This window comes from Giraffa tippelskirchi, chromosome 11, assembly GCF_054371585.1.
Source record: "Giraffa tippelskirchi isolate mGirTip1 chromosome 11, T2T-mGirTip1v1.2.pri, whole genome shotgun sequence".
In the NCBI taxonomy this organism is placed as follows: Eukaryota; Metazoa; Chordata; class Mammalia; order Artiodactyla; family Giraffidae; genus Giraffa; species Giraffa tippelskirchi.
The window spans coordinates 11,523,126-11,542,243 of record NC_137285.1 but is presented as its reverse complement, the minus strand read 5'-3'; the positions used below and the strand labels follow the sequence as shown (position 1 = coordinate 11,542,243).

The 19,118-nt window shown below is 55.1% G+C and overlaps 1 protein-coding gene across 1 annotated transcript; it reads left to right on the top strand.

Annotated features, from left to right (window-relative positions):
- The first annotated feature begins 1,664 nt into the window (after positions 1-1,664).
- Positions 1,665-11,087, top strand: LHX5 (LIM homeobox 5). The gene is made up of 5 exons (XM_081546407.1): positions 1,665-1,837; positions 3,894-4,117; positions 4,765-5,042; positions 5,747-5,912; positions 9,714-11,087. The coding sequence occupies exons 1-5, from the start codon at positions 1,665-1,667 to the stop codon at positions 10,079-10,081; spliced, it is 1,209 nt and encodes a 402-aa protein (XP_081402533.1). The 3' UTR covers positions 10,082-11,087.
- Positions 11,088-19,118: the final 8,031 nt, after the last annotated feature.

The window sequence follows — 19,118 nt, the reverse complement described above, 5'->3', positions numbered from 1 at the left end:
TAAAGAGAAGCAAAAACAAGGTTCTCAGACAGCAAACGTATATTAACAAACTCAACAAATGCACCCAAATGCATATCCACACCCAAGCCTTGGCGTGTACCCATGCAAGAGCACACACACACACACACACACACACACAACTATACACTCATCTGGCTCCCAGCCTGTGGGCCCAAGCCCTACAGACCCCATCAGCCCCCTTTTCTGGAGTGGGAAGGAAAAATCCCCCCCTAGCTTGCCTGGCCTCCCTAACTTAGAGCATCCAGTTCAGTGACTGGATTGGCACTTTGGGAAAGAGGCATTTTTCCCCTCCCCCACCAAAGTCACAGTCCCCCTCCACATACACCTGCGAACACCCCTCCCAATAGGCTTGGAGCCCCGTGGAAAGGCACTTCCTGCCTCCTGTGAAGAATCGAACCTCCACACACACCGCCAGGACGCCCGGCGTGTGCAAACAGCGCCCGCGCAATCTTCCAGGGTGCCGCCTCGGCCGCGCTACCCACTCACCGCGGCGCCCGGACTGGATGACCCGGGATCCGGAAGGTGCCACGAGGCGAGCGGAGACGCGGTGAACGCCACTTCTGAGCTGGCTTCGGGAAGACCGGTGCTCCCTGAATACCCCACTCCCCACATCGCCCCCCGAGTCCCGTGGCCAGCGCGGGGTCTCAGAGCGGGCCAGAGGACATGCCCCCCAACCTGGGCCTGGGCCTGTTCGGTCTCTCTCTCTCTCTCTCCATGAGAAAGGCCGGGCTCGTCCCCAGGTCCCGTGTATGACAAAGGAAACCGGGGACGCCTCCCGAGAGTCCCGGGAACCTCTCTGTCTCAGCTCCAGGGCGCTGACCCCAGGGGCGCGCGGGTGGGGGTGGGGGGGTCCAAAACGGCGGGCTGGGCTGAGGAAGAGGAGGCAGACAGAGCGCGCGATCCTCGCCTTGGGCAACTTCTGCAAGTTCCGCGGATAGAGAAGGGGGCAGAGGTTCCTCACCTCCCCACTAGGCCTTGGAACCCTGGCCCCCCCAAATGTGTGTGAGGCGAGAGAACAGAGAGGCAGTTCTCAGATCACGCGGCCCCCCAGCCCCCAGCCCCAAACTGGAAGGTAAATACTTACTTTGTCTCCGAACCAGGTACAAGCTAATACTCAACAATACTGATGCCTTGTTTTTTTTGCTCTGTCCGGACCGCAACGCTGTAGCCAATTTAGATATGCTATAAATTTAAGAGGTTGCCATAGCCACCGCGCGCCCATTGGCCGCCGGGCCCCCTACGTGCCTCGCCACGTCACCAAATCTGAATAAGGATGCGCGAATTAGGCGGCGGCCAGACAAAGATGAGGATCGGGACCGCTTGAAAGTGGGGGAAAGTGCCGGCGCCTCCGCCACCGGGGAAAGCCGCTCGGCAGAGCCGAGGCCAGCAGCCACCCAAGATATACTGGGGAGCGCGGCCCGGGGCATGAGGCTGTGAATGCCACCAGTCCCCACCCCACCGCGGGCAGCCTAGCGCCAGGCCCAGCAATCACCCGAGGATTTGACCGGCTGAGTCTTGGTTCGGACCGGACTCGCCCGGCGGCGGCCAAGGGGAGAGGCAGAGAGCAGCGGCGGGGCCGGGGGCCCGAGGGCCGGGGGCCCAAAGGGAGGTCGAGGCGGCCGGAGCCGCCGGGGCGCGGGGTTATGATGGTGCACTGTGCCGGTTGCGAGCGGCCCATCCTCGACCGCTTTCTGCTGAACGTGCTGGACCGCGCGTGGCATATCAAATGCGTTCAGTGCTGCGAGTGTAAGACCAATCTCTCGGAGAAGTGCTTCTCACGCGAGGGCAAGCTCTACTGCAAAAATGACTTCTTCAGGTAAGAGGCCCGTGCAGCCCCTGCTTGCTGCCCGCGCGTCCGCCCCGCGCGCGCTTCGTTGGGGCATCGGGGAACGGGAGAGACCACGAAACCCACCCCTGCCTCCCGGTCTCACCAGCTTCAGTTGGGAGCTGGCTCGCCCAGGAAGTTCTTGCTGTCCTCGGTCCTGCAAGGGCAGGAATCCAGGCGGAGTGAGAAGAACGTAGCTGGGCTGCTTCTAGCCGGCTTTTCTAGGCTGGCTTAGATCGGCGGTGGGGCAGGGAGAGGAAGCTTGACTAACTTGCTCCACACTCGTCTCTGCCCCTTCCTAGCCGGCACCAGCCCACTGTGGAAGCTTCCAGCCCGGTTCTGAGAGACTAAGGATTTTGGCGAAGTTAGGGACAGCTGAGGGCTTCTCCCACCAGGCAGAGTGCCAGGCGTCCAGAGGCTGGGCTCCGGGCAGGTAGGGTTCCCAGGGCCTTTCTGGACAAACAGAAACTTCCAGCTCCAGAGGGGGCTCATCCAGAAAGGTCTCTGATGATGGGAAGGGAATCTTCTCCTCAATCCACCCCCCTGCACCCACCCAATGGCCCCAAACTCCTTAAACATTTTCTCTTTTGTTGAAAGTACAAACGAAATGAAGCTGGAATCAGGACCTGCAGAGTCTACCCTTGCTGCCCACTCGGGCCCTCAGGCAGATCACAGAGAGCACTTCTCTAAGTCTCGGTTTCCCAGCTGAGAAATGTTGAGGGTTGGCCTGGAAGGCTGTGGGGGTTTTGGCCGCTCGGCCTGGCTCGTTTCCCCACCGGCGCCCAGAGTCGGCTTTGTGAGTGCGAATTCCAGGCGCAGAGGGGAGAGGGGGGCGTGATTAACGCTGTGCAGAAAGGCTGCTCACCGGCCCCGGTGGCTGGCACTGGGGAATTTGAATAGGAGAAAATGTCAGACGCGCCTTTACATGTGTAAACTCCCCGGCCCCAGAGGCCCAAGGCCCCTAATGTGGTGGTGCTTGCAAAGCACCTAATGATTTTTGATAAGGTGCATATGGCCAATTATGCTGCCGGATAAGGCCAAAAGTGACTTATGGCTTCTAATGCCCTCACTACATCAATGTCACCCAAATTCGCCCTGTTTAGAGACGTGGGTGTGAGTAGAAGTGGAGCCCCAGAGTCCCGGGCCCTCACCCTCTCTCCCCCTGCACCTCACCACTCCCCCTTCTCCTCACCCCTCCTTGTGCTGGTCTGCACCGTCCATTTCGGGGGAGGCTGGCCTTCTCCCAGCACTCCTGGAAGAAAGAAAAGGATTTAGACCATTTAGACTGGGAATGCAGAAAAGGAGGCATTGGAGAGATCCTGAGTTCTGGCCATGCAGGTTTAGGACTGTCTTCTGATCACATATCCCCCTCCCCTGCCTGCCAGGGCCTGGGATCTGGGGACCAGGAGGCCCAGTCCCTGCCTTCCAGAGTCCACAGGTCCCTGACCAGCTCCAGTGGGGCCCAGAGCAGGGCCTGAAAAGTCTACAATGCTGGGAATCAGCAGAGGCTCCCTCCTTCCTGCTTAGGTTCAGCTCAGGAGAGGGTCCCCCTCCATGATCCATTGCTAGGACCCACCAGCCAGGCTGACTGACCCCACCTGGATCCCAGCAGACTGTTAAGGATCCAGAAGGCAAAGCCACGAAGTGGTCCCAACCCGGCCTGCCTGTCTTTAAAATTCTCCCTGACCTGGAGAGCAGAGTTTGCCTGGAGCATCCCGGGCGGATCTGGTAGGGGTGGGGGGTGGAGGAGGGGCACGACTTGGGGTACTCTGGGCCTTCTCCTCGGCTGAAGGCTGCGCCCATTGCCGGAAGCCCAGCAGAGTTCAAATAAAGCCGACCACCTAGGCACGGGAGTCCCAAGCTCAGCCCAGGGTGTTTCGTCTCCAGTCTGGCATTTCCAGCCAGGGAGGACAGAACTGGGATCTCCTGTTGACAGATGTGGAAATGGAGGCTTCTCAGAAGCTAGGGCGGGGCAGGAGCATGTCAGGGCTTCGGGGAGGATGGGACACTGGGCTGGCCTCAGGTGACAGGCCGTGTCCGTCCGCAGGCGCTTTGGCACCAAGTGTGCGGGCTGCGCACAAGGCATCTCGCCAAGTGACCTGGTACGCAAGGCCCGAAGCAAAGTCTTCCACCTCAACTGCTTCACCTGCATGGTCTGCAACAAGCAGCTGTCCACGGGCGAGGAGCTCTACGTCATCGATGAGAACAAGTTCGTGTGCAAGGACGACTACCTGAGCTCGTCCAGCCTCAAGGAGGGCAGCCTCAACTCTGGTAGGAGGCCCTCGCCCCTCCCCAGCCCAGGCCCCAGCGCCCTCCCTACTTTGCCCCCAGCCTGGAGGCAGTGCTCAGAGCTCTCCACTCAGAGGTCAAGGCACTCGGAGGGGCGGTGGGGGGCTGACGAAGAGGGTCAGCGTTTGCAGCCAGCCTCTCAGGAAACTTGCCACGCCAGCTCTTCCCCTGCCCTCCTCCAATTTTTGTCCAAGCGGTCCTCCTCCTCCTCCAATTTGGAGCCGCGCAGTTTCCCCTTTCCGAGTCTTTTCAGCTCTTGGTAATTTCTAGCTGCATAGTGAGGACAGTAATTGGGGTCTGCAGGAAGGAGAGGTGGGAAAGGAAGATCCTAGGCCAGGATGGCGTCAGGACCCTCCTCACGTCCCCTCTCCCGAGAGCGCTACTCCCCCTTTCGCAAGCGGTAGCTGAGAAGTGCTGAGAGGGCTTGAGAAGGGCCCCTCGGAAGGCGCGGCCCCGCCTGGAGGGAGTGGGCGGGCGTCGGGCCCCTGGGGGAGGGGCTGTGGCTGGTTTAGGGTGGGAAACCCGCCGCGGTTGGTGGTGGCCCGGGCCGCAGGGAACCCGCTACCCGACTGGAGGGGTCTCGGGCCGCCGCTGACGTCCCGTTCTCTTCCCGCTCCGTCTGCCCGCAGTGTCGTCCTGTACGGACCGCAGCTTGTCCCCGGATCTCCAGGATCCACTCCAGGACGACCCCAAGGAGACCGACAACTCGACGTCGTCGGACAAGGAGACGGCCAACAACGAGAACGAGGAGCAGAACTCGGGCACCAAGCGGCGCGGCCCGCGCACCACCATCAAAGCCAAGCAGCTGGAGACGCTCAAGGCCGCCTTCGCCGCCACGCCCAAGCCCACGCGCCACATCCGCGAGCAGCTGGCGCAGGAGACCGGCCTCAACATGCGCGTCATCCAGGTGCGGCCCAGGCCGGGCCACCCCTCCCCAGCGCCGCTGCGTTCGCGAGCTGGGAAGCTCGGAGGGGCCTCGCACCCAGCCTCCTTGGCTAAGAGCGCGCCGAGTTCGGTCCAGGGGCAGGCGGTGTGCCGGAGGTCGGGGCCCGCTGGTCACACTCGTAGCCGGAAGATCCAGGCCGGCCCTGCTGTCTTCCAGCGGTGTCGTCTTGGGCGGGTCACTTCACCTCTCTGATTCCCGCCCCTCGCCCCTTTCAAGGAAGGTTTTAAGCCTCGCTGGAGTACGGGGACTTTTCCCTTCCTCCCATCCTCTGAGCAGAGAAAGAGGCGCTGTTTGTTCTCCCCGTGCTTCCTCAAGGCGCCCGACGCGCGGGCAGACAGACAAACGGCCAGAGCCTGGCTGGGTGAGGCGAGGGGCCGAGACCAGCGCCTTGCCGGGCGGGAGGCCTTTATAAAGCCGTCACACCGTGGACGGGCCAAGGACCAGGAAACCCAGCTCTTTATGAGTCGCCCCACGGGTCCGCGAAATCCTTCACCCTTGGCTGGTTCGCCGAGACCCCTCTCCACCCTTCTGGTCTAATCCGGCCCGGCCCCCTCGGCTCAGGGCATTCTTGGTGCGAAGGAGGCGCTAGGACCCAGCAGGGGCGGCCCGGGGAAGGGAAAGAAGGGGACCCAGATCGGAGCTCATGGCCCCCTCCTCTGTCCCAGGTGTGGTTCCAGAACCGACGCTCCAAAGAACGCCGGATGAAACAGCTGAGCGCCCTGGGCGCCCGGAGACACGCCTTCTTCCGGAGTCCGAGGCGCATGCGTCCGCTGGGCGGTCGCTTGGATGAGTCGGAGATGTTGGGGTCCACTCCGTATACCTACTACGGAGGTAAGCACCCCGCCTTGGACGTGGTGCCCCACACCTAGGTCAGTGCTGGTTGAGAGTGCAGGCCTGGATCCCTGCGATCTAGGGTGCCCGGGGACCCCTTCCTCCTTTCTTCCCACGCAAGACATACACAATCATGAGCACACCTTAAGAGACACGCATCAACAGGGGCAGACCCACGCTCAGATACCTCCTGGACAGAAAATCAGACACATGCGTTCACTCACCTTGATACCCACAGATAAACATGTGAGACAAGCAGTGACACACTCACCCACGCAGGATTCACATGAGTTCAGAGACCTCGGAGACCCACATCTAGACACATGATCACTCACAACCAACACAGGTATACCCCACCCCCTAGGTATATTGACAGACACGCTGGCACTCCTGGCACTCTCCAGGTCAGGCACTCGGCATGTACCCCTCCCAGCCTGACACACAACCTTCTGCTGCACTGGCCCACGGGCTGGCCTGGCATATTTTGGCACCAGCAGGAAAGCAGGCCCTGGGAGGCAGCACCAACAGTAGAGATAGAGGGGTCAGGGGTCCCCTGGGGTCACCCCCTCGCTGTCTTTCAAGATAGCATCTCCTTTTCCAACCGCGGGGACTGTGCACACAGCATCTGGCCCGTTTAGCCCAGATGCTCGGCAGGTGGGTGGGTTTCGCTGAACTAGAACTCTGGCCCACCCACCAGCTGCAAGAACACCAGGCTTCATCAGGACTGGGGGCACGGGCCGGCAGGGGGTGGAGGGAAGCAAGAATTGAGCCAAGCCAGTTATCCACTCTCGTCTTTAGGGCTGTAGGGGGCAAGGAGCCCAGCCTGGCCCAGAAGAATTCCCCTGTTGCTGTTAGCAGGGTCAGGCCTGGGTGCACTCTCCTCTTAATCACCTCTTCCCTTTCTACTTTTCTCTTCTGTCCTCCCTTCTCCCCTCTGCGTTCACTTCACTCTCCGGGGTGACCTCTCCTGACTCCCTCACCTTGTGTTTTGTTGAGACCCAGTTGCTCTGGGGCACTGTTGGACTGACTCACCCGTCCTGCGTATCCCAGACTTGTGGGCTCAAGGAAGGCATCTCTCCTTCTATTCCTGAGCCTCTGAATTTGGGGAGCCCCCAAGAATGCCTTTGCCTGAGAGGGATCTCTGCTCCACCCAGACTGGGGAAGGGAGTGACCCTAGTAACCCAGATTGGTGAGAGGTGACTTCTTTTAGAAAAGTCAGCTGGGTGGCAGTGTGGAAGGGGAGGGCCAGGATCCCGGTGCCCAGGCAGACCCAGGAAGGAAAATAAGAGCACCCTCTACCAGCTTTGTTTTGACCTCCGGAGGCCTGGGAGGTTAGCTCTTCTGGCCCGACCAGGGTTCCCAGAAACTGTGGCTAAAAAATGGTGATGTGCTTTTAGGGAAGAGACTGAGATGGCAGGGCAGGTACAGACGCCAAAGGGGGTCGGCCTAGTGGACTTGTCCTGGGGCCTCTACTCACCGACTCTCTTCACCTATCTTTGCCTTGCGGGCAAAATCTCCGCCCGGCGCGGGGAGGTTGGTGGGGCGGTGCCAGTCCCGAATTTTTCCCCGCCTGGGTAATTAACCAAGGTTTCCGCCAGGACCAACGTGCCTCCCACCGATCGGACCGCCTCTTCTTCCCCCCTGTCTGCTGGATAGGGTGGGGGCCTGGGCACGCGGGGCCCCTCTTTCCCCGGAATGGGTGGGGGGACGGCAGCGGACCCCCCCAGCCCCAGGGAGGCAGCCCCGCCTAATCCGTGCTGGGAGATCCCGGCGGCGGCGGCCGGCAGCGGGCGAGAAAGGGGCCGGGCGGCGGGGCCGGCGGCTCCCCGTGGGAGCAGGGACAAAGCCCCAGCTGCGGCTTTTGTGCCCTTTTCAGACGGCGTTTGTTCCAATTACCTCCGGCCCGGCCGCCATATGGGCGGAGGCGGCGCGCTCCGCGCGGGGGCCGAGGCCCTCGCTGGCTAGCCGGCTCGCTACGGGCCGTGGCCGTCCCCCATCGCCGTCCCTTAGGGGCCCCAAATTCGCCGCTTCCAACCTTTCTCGTCACTTACGGGGAGAATGGAATGAGTGGTTTTTAAAAAGTAATTGGCGACCGTTTTGGCTGTTGCCTAAACCGTCTCCAAGCCCGCCTCCAGACACTCCCCATTTGGATTGATGTCAAGGAGGGTTCGGGGAGGGAACGGGGGCGACATGGGGAGTCCAGCACTCGCCCCGGCGACAGACCCCGGCCCTAAACAGGAGGCGTGGGTTTGCTGAAGAGACCCCGGCTTCCAGAAGCGCTGGTTTTCCCTCCGCCCAAAGCGGGTTATTGTCAAGGGTGCTCCTTTCGTGGGGTACCACGCCCCACTCTTTCAGGGAGCGACCCGAGAGGGAGGGAAAGAGGCTCTGTCCTCTGTTCGGAAGGGCTTAGGGAAGGGAGCTTTAGGATGAGGTCACGGAATTGACTCAGAAACACTTTGTCGAGAATGGGCAGGCGTGTAATCTGGAGCCACTGCGCTCCCCGAATTTGTGGGCAAAATTCGAATTTGTGAATTTTTCCTCTGAGAGCCGATAGCTATCACCAGATTAGTAAAAGGGCTCAATATCCCCAAAATGCCCCCAAACTTTAGGAGTCCTGGCAAACCCACCCCGGGGGACCCAGCTTTTACCTCAAGGCGCACGGATCTCTAGACGTGGCCCGGCGAGTGTTCTTATCGTCCCCCCACCCCTCCCCAAGTCTCTAGGGCTTAGCTTTCTCCATTCCCGGCCAGGTGAGACCGGGCAACTGGTCAGAGCCCCACATTCACCGGGATAGATGAGGGGGCGCAGCGCGGGAAAGGGAGGGCGCTGAGGCCGCCTGGCATGGTCCGCGGCCGGGTTTCGGCGGCCGGGCCGAATTCGCCAGCGCCACTGCGCTCCGGCTGCACTTCTTCCAGGCGGGTTTGCCGCCCGATCGCAACCATTTCACCTTCCGGTCTCTTTCGGCCACCTCTGCCTCCCTGCCCTGCCCCTCTCCCGGGTCTCTCAGTCCCCGTGTCTCTCGCTCTCTGCCTGACGCATCTCGCGCCATCTCTGGACGCCTCTGTCTCTCCCCACCTTCCATCTTGTTCCCGGGTCTCTCCTTGGGTTTTTTCCGCGTCTCTAACCACAGAGCAGCCTCAGCTTTCTCTTTCCGGCTCCTGGACTATCTCTGCTTTACTCGAATAACCCCAGGTGTCTATCTCAGCCGTGGGTTCAGTGACTGAATCTCTTTTCTTGCCTCCCCACGGACTCTGAGCCTGGGGTGTCTACTTGCATGCTGTCCTACCGACCTTTCCCTGTCTCTTTATCTGGCAGTTGTCCAGTGTCTCTGGTTCTCTGTGTATCTCTCCCCAGCTCTAAGACACTGTCTAGAATCCTCTGTCTCTTGCGCTTCCCCGTGACCTCTGTCTTCTCTCGGTCTGTGTCAAGGAACCTCTGATGTTGAAAGCTGTGCGTCCTTCATCGTCCCTGAGTCTCTCCCAGTTCCTGAGACTGTAGCCTTTCGGTCTCACAGGTTGTCTGTCTCTGCAGCACGAACTCCGGGTCTGGTCTTCCGCCCCTCCGGCCTCCCTCTCCCTTGGTCTCCGCAGGCCTCTCCACGGGTCTTTCTCTAACCTCGAGTCTGTGTCGCGTGTTCCCCATGAACATCCTGTCCCGCCAGCCCAAACCGCATCTGCACCTCTCTGCCCTTGGTCTCCCTGGGTCCCCTCCCCTGGATCTCCTCCCCCAGGTCCCCTGAGTCCTCCCTCAGCGACCTCCCCATCTCTCACTCTCCCTTCTGCCGCCCTGTCCCCTCTGCAGACTACCAAGGAGACTACTACGCGCCAGGAGGCAACTATGACTTCTTTGCGCACGGCCCGCCGTCGCAGGCGCAGTCCCCGGCCGACTCGAGCTTCCTGGCCGCCTCGGGGCCCGGCTCGACGCCGCTGGGCGCGCTGGAGCCGCCGATCGCCGGCCCGCACGCCGCCGACAACCCCAGGTTCACCGACATGATCTCGCACCCGGACACGCCGAGCCCCGAGCCGGGCCTGCCGGGCTCGCTGCACCCCATGCCGGGCGAGGTGTTCAGCGGCGGCCCCAGCCCCCCCTTCCCCATGAGCGGTACCAGCGGCTACAGCGGACCCCTGTCGCACCCCAACCCTGAGCTCAACGAGGCCGCCGTATGGTAAGGCCACCGGGCCGGGCCGCCTCCCCCCGCGCTTGGCCCCGGGGACCAGCCCGGCCGGCCCCCGCCCCCCCAACCTCACCCAGGACGCAGCCTCCCTAAACCAAAACGCCCGACGTGGACACTGCTCTCTCTCTCTCTCGAGTCCGAACTCAACCGGCAGCTGCTTCTCGGCTGGGCTTGAAGGAGAAGGACCGCCCCCCGCCCCCCATCTCCATCCACCCACCGCGGCCTCCCCGGGAACCCCCTGCCAGCGCTCTCCCGGCAGCCGCGAGCGATTTCTTGGGACCAAAGTTAACACTCCGGAGAGTCAAGAGATTTCAAGCACGCTCTCGGCTTCCCCCGACCTCTCCCCCAACCCACACACCACCTCTTTGGACCAAGAGAGGGCTGAAGCCAAGGGATGGAGACGATTTCTTTTTTTCCCCTCTCCCTGGAATCCGACTGGCATTTTGTAACCGTATTTCTCACTCTGCTTTCCCGTCTTGAAAAAAAAAAAAGATAAGAAAAAGAGAGATTGAAGGGAGTGAGAGGAAAGGGAGCAGAACGAGTTAGAAGATGGAGAGAGAGCCAGCAGAGAGATGGAGAGAGAGAAACATGTTTGGATGGGGGCGGGTGGGGGTGGGGGTCATTGGAAGACAGCTCCACCTGCGCATTCGCGCCCCCTGGTGGTCAATCTCGATGATCACGGTCAGCTTTTCTAGGAAGAGATGGGAGCGGTCCGGACATGGCCAGCCCAGGGCCAGACCCCCACCTCTTCCTTCCTTTGACATTTATTTTGAGCTCGGGGGTCCAGGCCAGATTCAAACACTTGCCCATCCTGCGCTCCCCCTTGGGCAAGGCGCCAAGATTTCTGGGCTCTGGCCCCCAGACCACCCTCCGTGCCCAGGTCCTTGGAGGCTGGGCGGTCAGGATGTACAGTATTATACTTTTTTGGAAGTTGAACGCTTCTAGTTTCCTTATTTTGTATAAAGAAGAAACAAATAAAGTATGTTTTTGTGTTTACTGTTTATTTATTGTACACTAGTTATCTGGGGTTGGACATTTTTATATTTTTAAGAGGAGGGTGGGCAGAGTGGGGGAGAGGAGCCAGAAAGAGGTTTACCTAAAAAAAAACAAAACGAAAAAAAAAAAAACCCCACAAAAAAATCAACTTTTTTAAAAAGAAAGATTAATAAAAAATTCTTTTTTCCCTCTGTGCTGTGTGGTTTTCTTTTCTTTTCTTTTTTTTTTTTTTTGCTTTTTGCCCCTGTCTTCAGTCACTCTGAGTGAATGGAACTATTCTGGTTCTTGTTTCTGACATAAAAACACACTTGATGGATGCAAAGACCTCTCATTTAGCAGGGTGATGGGAGGGGAGTTCTTTTAGCAACTAACAGGTAAGGAAGATGCCTGCCATTTTTCTTGACAGCTAAGATGCACCAATAGTACCTGCCCCAGTTTTATGTAATACCCTGATCTAACACAAGCCAGCCTGGTACCTAGTAGGCCTTCAAAATATCTGATGACTGAATGGATGTGTGACTTGTTTATCACCAGAACAATTCGAGCTTCACTCCTTACTCCTCCATGTAATTCCAGGTGGCAAAAACAAAACCAAACAGACAAAAAGCAGGTTGGGACTTGCCAGGCAGTCCAGTGGTTAAGACTCCACATCTCATAGGTTCGATCCCTGGTCAGAGAACTAAGGTCCCGCATGCCTAGTGGCGAGGACAGAAAAAAAAAAAACAGGCTGGAAGGTCCAGTGCTAGTTATCTGCAAGGCTGTGTTAGGACAGAAATGCCCACAGGGAGAACAAGGCTGTTTGTCCTGCAATTCTTAACACAGTGCCTGCTTAGGTCCTGTGGTAAACCAGCATGCTGGAAGGGAGTCCTTGAGGACATTTAATGGGTCTGAGGCTACTCCCTAAAGACAAGACCCTCCCTCTCTCTGCCTTCATTTCCCTACTTTCAAAAGTTGGGACCAGAGGGAGTCCTTTCTATGACTTCATTCCCTTGCAGCTCAAACACTGTAGGATGAGAAAAACGGATGAGGAGAGAAAATAGATGGAAGAGGGTCCTTCCTGCATTTGGATATCTTTTCTCCCAAGCTTAGAGTGGGGGAGGGGCTTATCCATTTTAGCAGCAGCAGGAAAAGGAGGGGGACTGGGAGCTGGTGGGAAGTGAACCACCACGGAATGGACACATGCTAAGAGCCCTCCTCGTCACTCCTTCTTTCACACGGACATCACAAGAATAATTCGAGGTGACCTGACTTTTTCTTTTCTTTCCTTATAGCACATTTGTCTTTATCAGACAAATGCTACTTGCTCGTGGTGGAAAATCTAGAAAATGCAGATAAGCAAAAGAAAAAGACAAGCCCCTGGAATCTCAAGTCAACGAGTTGATACGTTTTTTATTTTTTTTCTTTTCATTTTGAGGCTAGAGATCACACACACGTAGACACAGAGTATAGACTTGCCCTTTGCATGCTCATAACTCCGGGAGCACCAGGCCTCTGGGAGAGGCCCACTCTTGAATAACCCTGGGGCGGCCCCTTTAAGATCTCAGAGGGCGGCTCCAGAAACCAGAGTCCAGGAGGGATGTGATCTCTGGGGTCTTAAACAGGACTTGAGGCTGATTCCCCACGGGCTCTAGCTCTGAGTGTTGGTGTGTCAGGAGGATTGGGAGCAGAGGTCACCTAGGAGTGAGATAAGGGTAAAACAGAGCAAGGGCCCTGGGCTCCGGGAGACTGGCTGGCTGGTCACTGTATCACCTTCCTGAGCCTCAGTATGCCTATCATGAAATGGGCTCACAATGGCATTTCATCCACATTAGAGAGATGCGTCCTGTGGCCAAGGTTTGGGAAGTCGAAGTCTTGGGTTCAATCCTCACTCCCATCCTCTGCCAACACACACACACAGCAGCTTCCTTGGATGATGATTGACAAGGGGAGAAAAGGAGATCCTTGTCAAAATCAACTCAAATCCATCTCCACTCCCATAAGCTCATTTCAGTTCCTCTAGTGCCTGCAGGGCCCAGGGGCTCTAAGAGGAGAAATCCCACCCCCACCCCACTCCTGGCAGTGACCCTGCAGGTGTCATAGCCATGGTCTTGGGTGCACTTAATTTGGGAGGTGGTTCCTAAGGAAGGTTGGGTGGAGAAGGAAGAGAGCTGGGGAGGGACATTTGTCCCTAGACACCCACAACCATTGTCTCAAAGTGTGGTCAGAGGACTATGCTTCCTAAAAATAAATATCCCTGCCCCCTCCCCCAGCCCATGGCTGGAACTGCTCTCTGGCGTGGTGCCCAAGGTGTTTCACGTTTGTCAAGCTCCCCAGTTGCTTCCAAGTCTCCCAAACGTGCAGGACATCTGCCTGAAAAAGACTGATCCAGAGCCTAATTTGATCTTCCACCCCTTTCAGGATGAGTGTTGTTATCCCCATTCTACAGATGAGGAGACTGAGGCTCAAGAAGTGACATGAGCTGCTGGGGGTCACACAGCCGTGCAGTAGCAGAGTCAAGTTTTGAATTAAGAACTGCTCCCAAAGCCTACATTGTCCCTGGACCCAGGACATTGCCTGGCACAGGTAAGACCTCACTCTGTGTCTAGCAACTACATGAGTGAATGAATGAAATAAAATGAACGCTCTCCAGCTGCCCTAAAAAGAGATTCAAGAAAGACTCTAATGAATGCTAATTCCTACTGGTAGCAACCTCACTGGATTTCGTTTAAAACCCCTTGCCGGGTTAAACAAAATCAACCGGAAGGGCAAAGGGCACGATGAAAATTACCAAGGTCAAAAGACAGAGGACTTGCAGCTTCTCCATGTTTGCCCTTGTTTCTTTCTCTCTCCCTCCCTCCCCATCCCTTTCCTCCTGCATTAATGTATCCGTTCATCTCCTCTATCTCTTCATCGCCTGTATTTATTATCATTTAAAAATAAAAGATCTCCGAGAAGGGAAAAAAACCCTCTGAGCTGAGCAGGTAAGGAAGTGAGCCAGCCCCTGGCTGTGCCCTCCAGCTCTGGGAAAAGGGGAATGCCGTGTCTCCCTCACTGCCCCGAGGTTGTAATTCTGGCCAACACTGGACAGTGAACCCACATGTATTCCAGCCCCTGGCGGGCATGCTCTCCCCTGTTTCTGTGCTCCAGCCCCGAAATGAACACCCCACGGAGCCGGAGCGCAAGATCTGACCCACTGTGCTTAGGACTAATATTTAAAATGCAGAATGGCTGTGGAGGGCTCCTGCTCCCAAGCCTTGTCGTGCAGTAAAAAGATATAAACAGAATAAATTACCTCTCCAGCTCGGATTATGAGAATACCCATCTCCTGACCAGAATTTTAAGTCCTGCCTCCCTCGTCGCGTGGCACCCGGCTGATTTATGGAAACCCAAGCACTTCTCTGCATATTTCTCCTGTTCAGCCAAGTGACCGAGTTTACCCTTCCTATGCCATTAGCGTTATTAACACCTGGGCAACCGATCATTGCAAATGGGCCATTTCTGTGATGAACGGAAACCTCTCCCGCAGCTTCTCTGGGGCCTCGCCGCCTCTGGCCTCCTCTTTCTGCATTGCGTGCCAGGGCTGGGGACCCACCCCAGCACCTGCTGATGGGCTCCAGGGGGGACTTTGGGGAGGAAACCTCTCACCCTGGCAGGTGTCCATGGCTTTCAGGCAAGCACGCAGGAAATGACACCACAACTCATTTTTTATGCCTCAGAGAATGTTCCAGATGAGGACAATGTCCCCATACTGAGCAGGGAAAGAAACTGAGGCTCAGAGATGGCGAGAGACTAGCCAGAGTTACCATCAAGAGTTTATGGCAGAGCTGGGACCTGAATTCAAATCTTCTAGCCCCATGTTACTCAAAGTATGGTCCATGGACCAGCAGCAGCATCACCTGGGAGCTGGGTGGAAATGCGGAATCTCAGGCCCCACCCCGGAACTTCAGAACCAGAGAGAGCACAAGCCCCGGGAGACTGGGGCATGCGCTCAGTTTTTTGAAGCATTCACCTAGAATTGCCAGATTCTCCATGATCCCTTTTTCACTGCAGGAAAATCTGATGGTGTAAATTCTCTTTGCTCAAAAGCAGCAAAGACTCCACTTCCACACTCATACCAAGCGAAGATGAAGCAGCTGGCCAAACCAGTGTCCCCACCTGAACCCCCGGATCACTCTGTCCACTGCCTCCTCCTTTACAACCTCTCAGCCCACGTTGTGTCTATGCCTCCATCCCCTGGCTGTTAGCAACTTGAGGCCAGGAAGTGTGTGTGAGATTGATTCCAGGCACTCAACCTCTCTGAGCCTTAGTTTTGCCATCTATAAAAAGGGCACAACTAACTTCATGGGACTGCGTTGGTGGTTTAGTGGTTAAGACTCTGTGTTTCCAATACAGTGGGCATGGGTTCGATCCCTGATTGGAGAAGATCCCACATGATCCAAGGTACGGCTAAAAAAAAAAAAGATACGATGTCAAGAGTCATCACAAGGGTTTTCCAATAATAAAATAAAATAACAATAAAAAATAAAGAAAAGAACTTTCCAAAGGTTTCCAAAAATATTTTGAGAATTGTGGAACAAGTACAAATTTCCAGAGGAACTCTCTCAAGGACAACACAATTTTTAAAAATAAATTATACGTGCTCATGTTCAGTCGCATCCAACTCTTTGCAACCCATGGGCTGTAGCCCGCCAGGCTCCTCTGTCCATGGGATTTCCGAGGCAAGGATCCTGGAGTGAGTTGCCCTTTCCTTCTCCAGGGGGTCTTTTCCACCCAGGGATGGAACTCGCGTCTCCTACGTCTTCTGCATTGTCAGGTGGATTCTTTACCTCTGAGCCACCTGGGAAGCCCATTCAGAATATTATTCAGCCATAAAAAGGAATGATGTGCTGGTACATGCTAATACATGGGTGAACCTTGAAAACATGGTGCTAAGTGAAAGAAGCCATTCACAAAAAACCCACACATTGTCTGATTCCTTTTATACGAAATGTCCAGAACAAGTAAATTGTAGAGACAGAAAGCACACTGGTGATTGCCAGGGGTTGGACAGAATAGAGGTATGGAGAGTGACTACTTCGTGGGGACAGGGAGTCCTTTTGGGGTGACAAAAATGTCTTGGAGCTAGATAGAGGAGGTGCTTTCATAACATTGTGAAGGTAACAAATGCCTCTGAATTGTTCACTTTAAAAGGGTTAGTTTTATGTTATGGTACACCTCATCTTAAAAGTATGTGGGGGAAAGAATACCATTTATCTGGGCACCCACAGAACACGCCAACCTCACTAAAAAAGAAATTCTGGAAGCTGGGACTTCCCTGGTGGCCCGGTGGCTAAGACTCTGCACTCCCAATGCAGGGGCCCCAGGTTCGATCCCCAGTCAGGGAACTAGATCCTGCATGCCACAACTAAGAACTGACATAGCCAAATAGCATTTACAAAAAGAAAAGAAATACTGTTGCCCAGCAGAGAACTTGGGAACCTGTGCTCATACCTGCTGCAGATGCTCAGGCAGTAGCCACTTCTCACCAGCAGAAATTGCAGGATGAAGACTTTCCTCCCAGGCCTTTTGGGGGCCCCTGTGATCAAAACCACTATCATTGTGGGATGCTGCCACACTATTATTTCACCAACAAGACACCGACCCACAGGAGGAACTGGTGCCTGATGCCTCCTGAGTAACTCACTGCCTTTTCAGTTATTTTCAGCCCGTCTGATTGTTTGAGAGCAAATCTCTGGTGCTAGCTTGCTTATGCCGGCAGGCTTGGAGTCTCAGCACAACAGAAGCTGGCTACGAGGTAATGGCATCGTTTTGTTTTTCCTTTTATTTATTGCGACATAGATCTAATTCCGGGAAGTGATACTGTTTCTCCATTTAGAGTAGTGATAACGTTCTCTTTCTAAACAGCATTTAAGGTTTCAAGAAGCGTGTGAATTAGGTAATAGTAAAGATGATGCATAGGTCCAGCACAACCCTCATTGGCAATATGGGTTTGGGGATGATATTTCAGGAATGTGTGCATTCAGAGAGAACTGATCCCTACAGACCCATTCCAGGTCACTGGAGACTTCTCCCTTTTTATTTCTTTAATTGCTTATCTATTTATTTTTTGCCCACATCACGTGGCATGTGGGATCTTAGTTCCCTAACCAGGGTTCAAATCTGTGCCCGCTGCAGTGGAAGCACAGAGTCTTAACCATTCAGTCCCATGCGATTTTCAGTTTGGGACTAGCTTTGATGTGGTTATGCTGTGTGACTATGATTTGATTACTCACCCTCTCTGGACTTCAGCCTCCTCATCTGGAAAATGAGGATGGGAGGTGGAACGAAGCTCCTAAAGTCAATTTGTCCAGACATCTATCTGCCTTCCTGAATCTTCTTTTCATTCATTCATTCAGTTATCAGAAAATATATGTTGAAATAAAATGCACTGGGCACCCTCTTGGGCTCTGGGTTACAGATGTGAAAAAGATAGATTTGCTACCAGCCCTCACTGAGCTGATATTTTACTGGGGGAGACGGACAGTAACCAGGAGAAAATAATTGGTAATTTTGAATAGTGGTAGGAAAAGAGGGTGGTGAGACTGAGAATAACTGGCTGTTAAAACAGGCAGTCAGAAGGCTTCCCTGGAGGTCCATCGGTTAAGACTCCACACTTCCAATTCAGGAGGAATGCGTTTGATCCCTGTTGGGAGAAATAAGATCCCACATGCTGCATGGGAGAAAAAAAAAGTTAACATTGCATTTGATGAAAATTAAAAATAATAATAATCTTTTAAAAGGCAGTCAGGCCAGGATTGGGTGAGACAAGCAGGGTACTTGGATGAAAATGTAGTAGGGATGCATACCCCAAACTCAGGAATCAAGATAAATAGTATTTCCATAATATTTTGAAAACTCAAAACTAGTGCAAAACAACCCATAATGAACAGAATGGTAACCTTTTAAATAAAGACAGGGTCTGTGTCATTGGTGAGGCAAGATGGCCAAGTGCAAGGTGAGATCCTATTTTTATGTAAAAATGTTGCTATTTTCACATAAAGGAATGTCTTTTGCATGTATTTTTCATTTTAGAGTTGTTTGATTACAATCTTTTTTCTTATTTCTGAGGGTTTTTTCTTCTGTTTTTAAATTTTATTTCAAGTTTTGTGGCACCCATTACATTTTGCTCCAAAAGTTAGTGCCTCCCTCGCCTCGCCCTCGTCCTGGCCCTGAGTGTTGGGTGGTGGGTCAGGAGGGCCCCCCTGAGGAGGTGACGCTGGAGTGCAGAATGAGAAGTTGCCAATTTGGCTGAGATCTGGAAGAATGTGACAGGCAAAGGGAACAGTACAGACAGTAGCCCTGCGACGGGATCAAGCTTGGTGAGTTCTAGAAAGAGAAAAAGCTGCAGTTTGGTGAGTCTAGGGGAGAGAGACCTCAAAGATCTGCAAAACCAGATGATACAGGGCCCGGTGGGCCTAAGTAAGGGGTCAGCCCTTTATCTGAAACACAGCCAGGGGCAGGTAAGAGTTTCAGCAGCAGCAGCAAGACTCTTCCTTGGGCTTAAGACTATTCTGGGGACTTCCCTGGTGGTCCAGTGGTGAAGAATCGCCTCCCAATGCAGGGGACACAGGTTCGATCCCTGGTCGGGAAGTTAAGATCCCAGATACTGCAGGGCAACTAAGCCCATGTGCCGCAACTACTGACCCTGCACGCCAAACTAGAGAAGACTGCCCATTGCACTGAAGACCCAGCACAGCCAAAAAAAAAAGAAATTTTTTTTTAAAATTTTTTAAAGATTATTCTGGCTGCTAGTGTGGAATAGATTGGGGATGGGAGTGGGGGCAGCCTCAAGACTGGCAGCGGGCAGGCCAGTGGGGAGGGTGCTAGTCACCCAGGCAAGGGACAGGCCCGGCTTCTGCCCTCTGTCTTGGCTGTTGCATGTCGTCTCCTTGGAAGGGGTGTTTTTCTTCCTCACTTTGCAGAAGAATTTTGAGGCCAGAGAGGTTAATTCATCTGCCCTGGGGCCCTAGCTTCTAAGAGGCGGAGGTGGGTTTTGAACCCAGGTCTTCAACTATCCA

Bases quoted from the DNA above. Each gene is read 5' to 3' on its own strand.
- LHX5 (XM_081546407.1), top strand. From the start codon at position 1,665: ATGATGGTGCACTGTGCCGGTTGCGAGCGGCCCATCCTCGACCGCTTT. The intron at 4,118-4,764 runs GTAGGAGGCCCT...GTCTGCCCGCAG, and splicing joins GGAGGGCAGCCTCAACTCTG to TGTCGTCCTGTACGGACCGC. The intron at 5,913-9,713 runs GTAAGCACCCCG...TCCCCTCTGCAG, and splicing joins TCCGTATACCTACTACGGAG to ACTACCAAGGAGACTACTAC.